At 65.7% G+C, this 10,752-nt stretch overlaps 2 protein-coding genes across 4 annotated transcripts in view; both read right to left on the bottom strand.

Annotated features, from left to right (window-relative positions):
• The window catches only part of RNH1 (ribonuclease/angiogenin inhibitor 1), an 84,221-nt gene that overhangs the window by 16,138 nt on the left and 57,331 nt on the right, over positions 1-10,752 (bottom strand). The window lies entirely within an intron of this gene.
• On the bottom strand, positions 6,153-10,600 carry HRAS (HRas proto-oncogene, GTPase). Of its 3 annotated transcripts, XM_061202382.1 has the most exons (6): positions 8,998-9,142; positions 7,642-7,803; positions 7,296-7,474; positions 7,046-7,205; positions 6,874-6,955; positions 6,427-6,517 (listed from the first exon to the last, which is right to left on the bottom strand). In XM_061202382.1, the coding sequence occupies exons 2-5, from the start codon at positions 7,750-7,752 to the stop codon at positions 6,893-6,895; spliced, it is 513 nt and encodes a 170-aa protein (XP_061058365.1). In that variant the 5' UTR covers positions 7,753-7,803; positions 8,998-9,142; the 3' UTR covers positions 6,427-6,517; positions 6,874-6,892. The 3 variants fall into 3 exon arrangements, with proteins under 3 accessions (XP_061058364.1, XP_061058363.1, XP_061058365.1); XM_061202381.1 differs by lacking the exons at positions 6,874-6,955; positions 8,998-9,142 and adding an exon at positions 10,399-10,600 and having other exon boundaries at positions 6,153-6,517; XM_061202380.1 differs by lacking the exon at positions 6,874-6,955 and having other exon boundaries at positions 6,153-6,517.

Here is a 10,752-nt window from a genome sequence, read left to right as displayed (position 1 = left end):
GGGCGGGGCGGGGGGGGACGGGACACGACGACACAGGGATTCTTTTCTTATGCGTGACCTTCACCCTGTTGCTACACCTGAAGCATTTACTGTAATCCCCTAATATCCAGCCCTAATGGGAGCCCTAGTATCGGGTCTCCCAACGCCTCACTGCTTTCTGAACAACCTGTTCCAATCTGGGTAACTGGGTATGGGGCAAAAACCCTGCCGGCCGGGGAGACCTTGTGGGTGGGCAGGAGAGCAGGTTCTGCCGTGACAGGTTCGGGGCGCACATGAATAGCCAACAGATCAAGCTCACTCTGGACCAAGAGATGCTCTTCAGAGCCCTGACCCTGGAGAGAAGAGGGGTCTGGCCAAGATGGCGCTGGGAGCATCAAGGCAGGCGTGGGCTGTGCTGCCCAAGTGGTCGCCCTGGACCTCCCACACTCCTCTCATGATGAGATGCCTCTACCGGGGGGACTCCACGGGCCCGAAGCTGGGAGGCCCCATGCCTGCCTTGGCCCGGAGTGTGGCTGTGTCTCTGCTGACCTCCGAGGCCGGGCCCAGGGCGAGTCAGCCGCTGCTGGCCCTCAGAACCTCCATCACCCCACAGCCACCAGGCTGCAGGCCTCACGCAGACAGGAGCCCAGGGTGTGAGGATAAGCCTGGTGGGCCCCGCCGTCCCACCACCCCTGCCCATCTGCAGGCCTGGGCACAAAATCAGGGAGGTTTCCTGTAATGCGCCAGATGGTAAATATCTTAGACTTCAGGCCCAGCCACTGTTGTCTGAGAACACAGCCTGTTGGATACACAAATGAGTAAACATGGCTGTGTCCCAACTTCTGGTTCCATCTTAAACCTCTGGCTTGTTTGCAGGGCAACCCACTTGTGGCATTAGAAAACCAGAACGCCAGGATGGGGTGAGGCCATGGACACTGGGAAAGAGGCCGGTCAGATGAGAGAGAGGACACCTATGAGAGAATGAACTGTATCTAAATGTAAAACTTTCATTCTGCAAAAGACACTGTTAAAGGAATGAAAAAGCTACAGAGTGGGAGAAGGTATTTGCCAATCATATATCTAATAAAGGACTCATGCAGAATAAGAACCAAAGTGCTGGCAAGGATGTGGAGCAACAGGAACTCTCGTCCAGCACTGGTGGGGATGCAAATGGTGCAGCCACTGTGGGGGACAGCTGGGCGGTTTCTTACAAAACTACACATACTGGGACTTCCCTGGTGGCGCAGTTGTTAAGAATCCACCTGCCAATGCAGGGGACACCGGTTCCATCCCTGGCCCGGGAAGATCCCACATGCCGCGGAGCAACTAAGCCCGTGCGCCACAACTACTGAGCCTGCGCTCTAGAGCCCGCGAGCCACAACTACTGAAGCCTGTGTGCTCTAGGGCCCACGTGCTGCAGCAGTGAAGACCCAATGCAGCCAAAAAAAAAAAAAACTACATATACTCTCACCATGTGATCAGCAATGATGCTCCTTGGTATTTACCCAAATGAACTGAAAACTTAAACCCACATAAAACCTGCATGCAATATTCACTGCTCTGTTCGTGATCATTAAAAACTGGAAGCAACCAAGATCATCTTCATTGAGGGAATGGATAAACCGTGGGATTCCATGAAACGGACTATGATTCAGGGACACAAAGGAACAAGCTATTGATTGACTCAGCAGCGTGGATGAGCCTTAGACATATTTTGCTAAGTGAAGGAATCCAGACCCACATATGCTTCCTCTCACAGGGCGTTCTGGAACAAGCACAGCCCCGGGAGGGCGAGCATCAGCGGCTGCCGGGGCTAATGGGGTGGGGGCTTAGGCTGCAGCGTGGATGCGGCGGCCCCGCCCGTGTGTGAAAACCCACGGGGCTGTACATCCCAGAGACTGAACTGTCATGTGTGCAAACTGAAAAAATAAAGAAAATAAAAACTTGTCAAACTGTATACCTGGGATATTTATATTTCATTGCATGTAGACTTTACCCCTGAAACTTGAGTTTTGATCCTGAAAATGCTGTACTATTAATCAGAAACTTGGCAGGGATGAAGGTTCCCACGGACCAAAGCTCTTGTGGGGCCCCCGGGAGGCAGCTCCTGCTCCACCGGCTCTTTCCAGAACACTCCCTCGAGGACCACCAGCTGAGAGGACCCCACGGGCTGCCCACAGTGGGGTCTTGGGCCAGCCCCCTGGCCTTGTGCTCTCCCAGGTCAGGCCCCCCAAGCCTGCCCTCACGGCAGGACCTCCAGCCCGTGCTGGGCCCCATCGCCCCCCTCGCCTCGTCTGGGAAAGGGGACCCAGGACGGCGCCCAGAGCCTCAGGCACGGGGCTGCTGTGGTGCTGGCGCCTGAGCTGGCTCAGGGGCTCTCCGGCCCAGAGGGCATCTCAGGTGGCCCCTCCACGGCAGTGTGGGCTCGGCCAGGCGGGAGCCCATCCAGGAGCTGAGGTGGTAGTGTGGAGGGGGGCAGAAGAGGCCTCCGGGTGGGTCCTCCATGCACATCTGGCTCTTGCAAGAGGTGGGCTACTGCCAGGGCATGAACCAGGTCATGGCCATCCTGCTGATGTTCCTGAGGAGGACGCCTTCTGGGCGCTGGTCCAGCTGATGACAAGAAACACGCCATGCATGGTAGGTGACCGCCGGGGACAGCTGGGAGTGCCTCAGGGCCAGGGGTCTCCCTGCAGAGCTCCCCCGGCTGTGGGCTGGCGGGGACCTGGGCCCAGTCCATCTCCCCATCAGCGAAGGGCACTGGCTCCCCGTGCTGCCCTCTGGGTCCTAGAGCCACAGCCCTCAGTCCCGGCCTCGTCCGGGCAACTCTCCCTTCCCTGCTGGTCCTTCTGCCTCACACCTGCCACCCCCCAGCGCCCTCTGAGCCCACGGCCAGAGGAAGCCCCAGCGGCAGCAACACCCCCTCCCGTGCCCGCAGCCTGGCTGCCAAGCCTAGGAGAGGGCCAGGCCCACCCCCGCCACCCACCCCGTGGGCCGCACTCCCTGCCCCTCTGTACCGGGTCCCCCACCCCCCACTGTGGCCAGGGCAAGTGCCAGGGCCGGACGCCTGCCCGCCCCTCAGCCCAGGGCGCCAGCCGAGCTGGGCCTCCGGGAGCAGGGCCTTTGCCCTGGCGGCCCCGGCCTCACAGGCTGTCCTGCCTGGGAAGAGCGTGTCCAGCCAGGGCTCAGGAGGGCCCCGCACGCTGGGGTCACCGCCGGGGGCACCTGCGGTACTCAACCCTCGCTGGACACGGCTCTGACTTGTGGAGGTCCGGGGGCTCCTCGGGCTTCTTCATCCCGGGGGTTCCCAGAACGGCTGAGACTCCAGCCCCACGAAGAGCACATTCTAGGCAGAGCCTCCCCCAGCTGCAGCGACACCTGGTGAGTAGATGCGTCGCCCCCCGCCCCCCGCCCCCCCCCCAGAGGCCCTGTCCCACGGCCACCGCGGGGGCTTGGCCTCCTGCAGGCTTCACTCTCCTTTTCCTGGGGCGGATCAGCGGTGAGCTCGGGCCACCTGGGCCCTGGGGGCGGCCGCACGGCGTTCTGAAATAGGGAGGTTTCCGGCCCAGCACGCAGGCCCTGAGCCCCTGTGCCCTCCATCGGGACGAGGAGCAGATGTCCCTGGGGACTGACACAGTCCAGTGGTTCCTGCAGGGCTTCATCCACCGGGTAAGGCTGCCCGGGAGGCTGAGCCCCACCCCCCAGACATGCCATGACCCTCCCGAGGGGCGTCCGGGGGGCAGCCCAGAGCCCTCCTGGTGGGCGCAGGGCATCTCGAAGTCCCAGCCGTTTCTGCTTTGGCTCCCTTCAGAAGGCTGGGTCAGCCTGGGGGTGGGCAAGCCAGTGTTCTGCTCCACTGAGGTGTTCCCACCGAGCGTGGGACAGGCTCTGTTGCCCCCAGATTAGGGGTCGTGCTGGCCAGGCCCTCAGGACCTTGAGTCCAGGAGCCACGACCCCACCGGGACGAGCCCAGCCAGGTGAGGAGCTGCAGGAGCTTGTCTGATGCAGCCCAGGCGGACTGCAGGGGCCGGAGGCCGGTGGCCGGTGGCGGGTTCTTACCCTGTGCTGGGACCACCACCGTGCCCTGCTCAAGCTGCCCCTCCTGGGCCTGCTGTCCCCACAGACCCCCTTTTCGCTCATCCTGAAGCTCTGGGATGCCTACATCCTGGAGAGCGAGCACATGCTGACGGCCATGGTGTACACTGTCCGCAAGGCTCCCGAGCGTGGAGTGCAGGCCGCAGAGGAGGCAGGCCGGCCAGCACGGGGGCCCAGAGGTCGCCCTCCGGAGCGCGCCCTTGGCGGTGGCCCTGCCCACGGCTCTCCCGGGCACGGCAGACCCCCAGGTGTGGTGCCCAGCGGAACACAGCCGCCGCCCACGGGAGGCACCCCAGGGTGGGGGGCTGAGTCTTCCCGGTGGGGCCCCCGCTGGCCTGATGGCATCCGCACCCCCAGAGCGCCTCCTGAAGCTGCCCCGGAAGGCCTGCAGGAGTTCGTGCAGGACACGCGGTCCCGGGCCTGGGCCCTGGAGGACGGCGCGGTGCTCAGGCAGCTGCAGGCCTCGATGGCCAAGCTACGCGGGGTGAAGCGGGACCTGCTTCCCCCAGGTGCACTCGGCAGCTGTCTCCTCCGGGGTCACCCTCCGGGGCAGTGAGCGGTGGGCGAGCCCCAGGCCTTCCTCCTCACCCCCATCCACCTGCTCTTCTGCTCTAAGACGCGGCTGAGCAGGCCAGGGCTGGGCGTCAGGACAGCCAGGGGTCAGCAGCCTGGAGAGCTGTTCTCAGCGTTGGGCCGGAGCAGCCATGCAGGGTCCCACGGGCCCATCCTGCGCAGGCCGAACGGCCTGGTCGAGAAGCTGGCCTGGTCTGTTCATTTCCAGCAAAACCTGAAGAGTTCCCCACGAGGCCCCTGGGCCTGGAGCGACCTGCCCCAGCCCCCAGGCCTCTCCTTACCCCTCCCAGCATCAAGACGCTCCCCGGAGAAGACGGGCTGGCCCTCCCTGGCCCACCTGCCCAGCACGAGCAGCCCGGCCCCTCGCCCGGCCCGGCCATCCTGAAGGCCAAGGAGCCGCAGCACGAGGGGGCCCCGGCCGCAGGCCTCCCGCTGGGGGCCCCGGAGGCTCCGAGTCTGGCCTGCTGGTCCCCAGCCCAGAACAGTCCTCAGGGTCGGCTGCGGCCACAGTGATGGAATTCCCTCCCAGCACCCAGCCAGCACCCCTCCTGGGGCAGTGACCAGCACGGCCACGATGGAGCCAGGGCAGTGCCCCAAGAGCAAGCCCCGCACGTCCCCACAACCCCCAACCTCTGCGTCCACGAGGAAGCTGGACGCTCAGGGGCCTCCAGAGAACAAGGTGACTGTGAGCACAGTGGCCCCGAGGCCCTGGGGAGCCAGCGACACGCCCTGCTGCTTCACGCTGGCCTTCCCTGAGGACAGGACCCCTCACACGGCACAAGGCCCTGACCCAGAAGCGCCTGGCCTGGCCTGAATTTGGGACCCGGGAAGGCAGGGGTGCTGTGAGCACCCCGACAGTTGGGGTGATGACTAAAGGGGCCACCCTGGCCAGTCCAGAGTTCTGCCCAAGGCAAGGTGAGCCCTCTCGGAGCTGCATGTGGCCACCTGGGGCCTGGATGGGCCCCACAGGCCGCTTTGGTGACCTGAGGTGGCCCTGGGAGCAACAGGCCACCTCCAACGAGGGGATGGCAGGGGCCAGCGGGCCACCCTCACACACATAGGGGGCACGGCCAGCCAGACGCCAGACCCCACGCAGCCACCTGGTCCCCACGGGGCAGAGCAGAGGGCGCCGCTGGACCCGACAGGCTGTGTCCCTCCCTCTGCCAAAGTCAGTTACTGCCTTCCAGGGTCCCCAAAACTCAGGAGATACGACCCCACCCGGAGTCCGAAGAAGCTCCCCGGCCCCCAGCCATTCCCCATGAAGGCCTCCCTACCAGGGAAGGGACAGTCTTTGGTCTCAGTTTCCCCCCTTGCCGGTTAAAGGTGAATAAAGTTTCACGTGCTAAGTGGTAGACGGGCTGGCTCTCGCAGCACCCAGAGGTCTCCGGAGGACGCACCCGGGGCCCCCAGAGGCAGAGAAGCTGCCGGATGCACGAAGCTGAGGTTCCCGCATGCCTCCTGGGGGGCCACTCGCACCGCAGCCTCCCGGCCTCAGCCAAATGCCAGGGTCAAGACATGAAATAATTTACTGCAACTCAGCCTGTGCCCAGTGGGCCAGGACGGGGCTGGAGGAGAGTGACAACTGGGGGCCGCCGGCGTCAGTTCATGACAGTCTGTGCAAAGCGTCCCGGGAGGCCCGCGGTCACTCTGTCCACCGACCTGGGCGGGCCAGGCTCTGGCGGCACTCCCTTCCTTCCCTGCACCCTTAGCCCGCGTCTCATCCGGCACCTCCACAGCCCACGCCACGCCGCCGTCAGGAGAGCAGGCACCTGCAGCTCAGGCAGCCCGGGCCGCCCTCGTCAGGTGGGCTCAGCTTGCGCGCCTTGTGCTGCCGGATCTCGCGCACCAGCGTGTAGAAGGCATCCTCCACGCCCTGGGGAGAGGAGGCTAGCTCAGGCGGGGGACCGCTGCCTCGGCCTCGAGCAGAAGCCCAGCCCCTTCTCCACCCCACCCCGCAAACGGGGAGCTGGACCCTGCTCCCCTCTGGCCCCAGGGCCACCCCGTTGAGAGGCCTGTCCTCAGCAGCTCCCCGACGGCCCGCTGAGGGCTGGGGCCGACCAGGACCCGTGGGGCAATCTGGGGGCACAGGGGTGGGGGCCCCAGGGTCACCGCTCCGGTCTGGCTCAGGGCAGCTCTCTCCAGGGACCTCCACCTCCCCCGGGAGCTGTGTCGGCCCAGACCCGGGCGGCCCTGGCCTCCCTCGCTGCCCTGCCATCCGGGGAGACTTACAGCGAGAGGGGCTGCTGGGTCACGGGGGTCCCGGAGGGTCCCAGAGGGTCCCGGAGCTGGAGCCAGAGCCAGAGCGGCTGCCCTGCGTCAAGGGAGAGGGGGCAGTGAGTGCGGCTCCCGGGCGGGGCGGGGCGGGGCCCTGGCTGGCTGCGGGGGCAGGGGGCCCGCTCACCTGGCGCGTCTTGGCCGAGGTCTCGATGTAGGGGATGCCGTAGCTGCGGGCGAGGTCCTGGGCCTGCCGAGACTCCACGGTGCGCGCGGCCAGGTCACACTTGTTCCCCACCAGCACCATGGGCACATCGTCTGAGTCCTTCACCCGTTTGATCTGCTCCCTGCAAGGGGGAAGGCGTGAGCCGGCGGGCAGGCTGCCTGTGGCCCCTGAGGGAGGACAGGAGGCCCCTGAGGGCTGGCGGGCAGCTCACCTGTACTGGTGGATGTCCTCGAAGGACTTGGCGTTGTTGATGGCAAACACACAAAGGAAGCCCTCCCCGGTGCGCATGTACTGGTCCCGCATGGCGCTGTACTCCTCCTGGCCCGCCGTGTCCAGGATGTCCAGCAGGCAAGTCTCCCCATCAATGACCACTTGCTTCCGGTAGGAGTCCTGGGGAGGACACTGCTTAGAGACAGCCGGCCCTCCAGGGATGGGACCCTCCCTCACTCCTCTCGTGCCCCCCAGGACCTATGACGAAGAGACTCCCTCCTGCAGAGTGGGTAGAAGACAAGCCCGTGTCAGAAGCCAGGCTGCGGACAGGGGCCAGGCCAGCTCACCTCTATGGTGGGGTCGTACTCATCCACAAAGTGGTTCTGGATGAGCTGGATGGTCAGGGCGCTCTTCCCCACGCCTCCGGCGCCCACCACCACGAGCTTATACTCCGTCATTGCTCCTCAAAGGACCGCAGCACAAGGCACTGCAGTGGTCGCCTGTCCCACCTGCCAAGGAAGCGGCACTCAGCACAGCCAGACCACGCAGGGCAGGCCCGCTGAGCTCCCTGGGCCAGCCTGCCCAGGCCCGGCCTGCCCTCTGGGCCCAGACATCCAGGTAACAGGGGCGGCAGCCAGAATGGTGGCCCAGCCACTCACCTGTGGCACCTCCAGCCCAGAGGTGGGAGGGGGGGTCCTGCCTTCAGCTGCATTTAATGACTGTGTGAGAGAAGCAGGGAGCCGGCCCCCCAGAGGCAGGGCTGACAGCTGACAGCGTCTCCCAAGCATGCACCCGAATTAGAAGCTGCTGGGTAGGCAAGAAGCCTGAACTGGAAGCGCCGTGGGCTGAGGTTACCAGCGCCCCCATGAGAACAGGCCTTGCCACAGTGGCGGGCACAGCAGCGTGCCCGGACAGGCTGGTGGCAGCCGACAACCGGCTCCAGGCCCCCCCACCCCCGGGCATGCTGGTGCATTTGACAAGTATTCACTGAGCAGCTACTGCATGCCAGGTACTGCTTCAGGCACAGGATGACGAGCAGACAGAAAGTACCCCTGCCTTGGCAGGTTCGGGCTATGCTCCAAACACAAAATCCACATAAAGGAAAAATAAAGGGAAACCCACGGGGTCCCACTGCCAGAAGAACTTTGGAGAGCATAAGGAAGGTGAGGAGGCGGGCAGGGGGCCAGGGCTCCAGGAAGCAGAAGCTGATCACAGGAAAAGACCCAAAGGAGGTGTGGAAATAAGGAGACAGATGAAAAAGGAAAAGGGCCTGGGGCCAAGGCCCCTAGCTGGGGTGCCCCCAATTTGTGATGCTTAAAGAAGGGATGCCCTTGTGGGGACAGTGGACAGTGACTTCCTAAACCTCAGATTCGTCTGGTGTATGTGATGGCCGCCCGGTGCCCGAGCTCTTCGCAGGAGTCCTTGCGTCTCTGGCGGGTGGGAGACCCCGCCTAGCGCCATGGTCACGGGCGGGCCTCCGCTCGGGGACACCCAGCGCACTTGTGGGGCCCCGGAAGACAGGGCCCGGGACACGGAGCCGAAGGGGCTGGCCTGGGTGAGGCAGAGCGGACCAGCCGCCGCCCGCAACCCCCGCCGCAGCGCCCCGCCCGCCGCCGCCCGCGGCTCACCTGCGCCCCCGCGCGCCCTGCGAGGACAGCAGGCCACCCGCCCGGCCCGGCCCTCGCCGCCCCCGCCGCACTCACCGCTCACTGGCACGACTGCCCCCGGGGCCGGGGCGGGGGCGGCGGCGGGGGTCGGGGCACTTGGCTCGCCCGGCGCATGGGCTCCGTCCGCGGCGGGTGCGGTTCGGGCTGCGGGCGGCGGACACCCGACCGGGCCGCGCACGCCCCGCCCCGCGCCCGTCCGTCAGCCCGGCACAGCCTGCCATTGGCCGCGCGCGCCGGGCCCCGCCCTGCCCCACCCCGGTTGGCCGAGAGGCCCGCCCGTCAGAGGCCTCGGCCGGGCGGGGCTTCCGGGAGCTGCGCGGAGGGCGGTTCCCGCCCGCCTGGGCCTCGTGGGCTGCGGCCTGCGGGGTTGTCTCCGCTGGGGATGGGGTCTGGGGGAGACAACTTCTCCGGAGACTGCCCGGACTCTCCCGGGAACAGGCGGGACTCGCGGGGAGATAGAGACCCCGCGGCGAAGCGGATCCGCGGCCGGGTGTGGACTGGGGCGGGGTCGCCGATGTCCGATTCGAGCCCCTGCGCCGCTCTTGGAGCCCAGCGCCGGGCCCCTGGGCACCTTCACGGCGCGCACAGCTGCGCCCACGCCCCCCTAGACTGTCCCTTCGCCGTGCCGCGCAGCACACCGTAGGGGTTCCGGAGCGGAGGGGACAGCCCGAGGGCGGAGCCTCAGGGAGGGTGGAGCCCGCGGGGTCAGCACCGCAGACTCCCCCGGACCCGAGGCCGGGGAAAAGCGGAGGGGCTGCCGGGACGAGGGTCAGGTGCAGGTGGCTTCGGAAGGGGCTCCTCCCGGCTCCCAGGACGCCTGGCAGGTTCGGCGGGGTCCTTGGGCGCGGCTCAGCCATGCGCCCAGGGCCAGGCGGCGCAGGGCGCCTCGGCTGGGCGGGGACGTCTGAGCCCGCGGAGCAGCGAGTCCGGCTCAATCTTTTTACCCAGTGCGGGGGCTCTTGTTTTTCACTTACGTAGTGCGCAGCCCCGCCCCGGGCTCCGCAGAGGGCCCCTGTCCCGCGCTCCCTAATCTCCAGCTTCCCCCAACTTCGGCAGGCCCTGCAGACTACCCGCCCACCCAGCTTCCCCAAAGCCCGGAGCCCAGCCCTGCAGAAGCTCACCCTGAGGCCCAAACGGTACCCAGGAAATCCAACCCAAAAGTTGCCATAAGGGGTTGAATTGAAGACTCACCCACCCCAAGCATAAATGCGCACATTGTATCTCCTTTAGAGACTCTCAGAAGTACATGATTTAACATTTTAAAAAATTTCAAAGTAACGCATAAACACATTCTCCTTGTTTATAAGAAAGAATGGTGCATTACACGTAAGGCCAAACCTCCCCCTCTGCTCAGCCGGCACCCCCTTCCATTCCTACCCCTTCCGCGCCGTTCGGCCCCCTCCCGTGCCGGCTCCTTGCTGTTGCCCAGGAGCTCACCCCACTGCAAGCCTTGACCTCGGCAAGCCCCTGGGGGGCCGCCCCCGCCCCAGGCACGGCGCCGACCCCACGTGCCGTGGCTGTGTCCGGTTGGCCGTCCCGCGCACTGCGCCGCGGCCACGACGGAGCCCGGCTCGCGCCTGACGCGCGTAGACGCGAAGTAAAGGCGGATAAGTGAAAACGGGTGACGGCGCCTCTCGCCGGCGCGGACACTCTGGACTCCCCTCCAGGAGTCCAGGTCTGCATTTCCCTCGTCTTCAGAGGGTCCTTTCCCAAGTCGCTTCCTTTAAATCCCGCAGGGCCTTGGCCTCAGGGACGACCCGACACGGGCGCCTACCACCTGAGAAAGGTGGG

Source organism: Eubalaena glacialis, chromosome 10, assembly GCF_028564815.1.
Source record: "Eubalaena glacialis isolate mEubGla1 chromosome 10, mEubGla1.1.hap2.+ XY, whole genome shotgun sequence".
NCBI lineage: Eukaryota > Metazoa > Chordata > Mammalia > Artiodactyla > Balaenidae > Eubalaena > Eubalaena glacialis.
Note: the sequence above shows the minus strand (reverse complement) of the source record. Positions and strands in the feature narration are given on the sequence as shown.

Excerpts from the sequence above, each read along its gene's own strand:
- HRAS (XM_061202381.1), bottom strand. The coding sequence starts at position 7,752 with ATGACGGAGTATAAGCTCGTGGTGGTGGGCGCCGGAGGCGTGGGGAAG. Across the intron at positions 7,475-7,641 it reads AGTACGACCCCACCATAGAG|GACTCCTACCGGAAGCAAGT; the intron begins GTGAGCTGGCCT and ends TGTCCTCCCCAG. Across the intron at positions 6,518-7,045 it reads CCTCGGCCAAGACGCGCCAG|GGCGTGGAGGATGCCTTCTA; the intron begins GTGAGCGGGCCC and ends TCCTCTCCCCAG.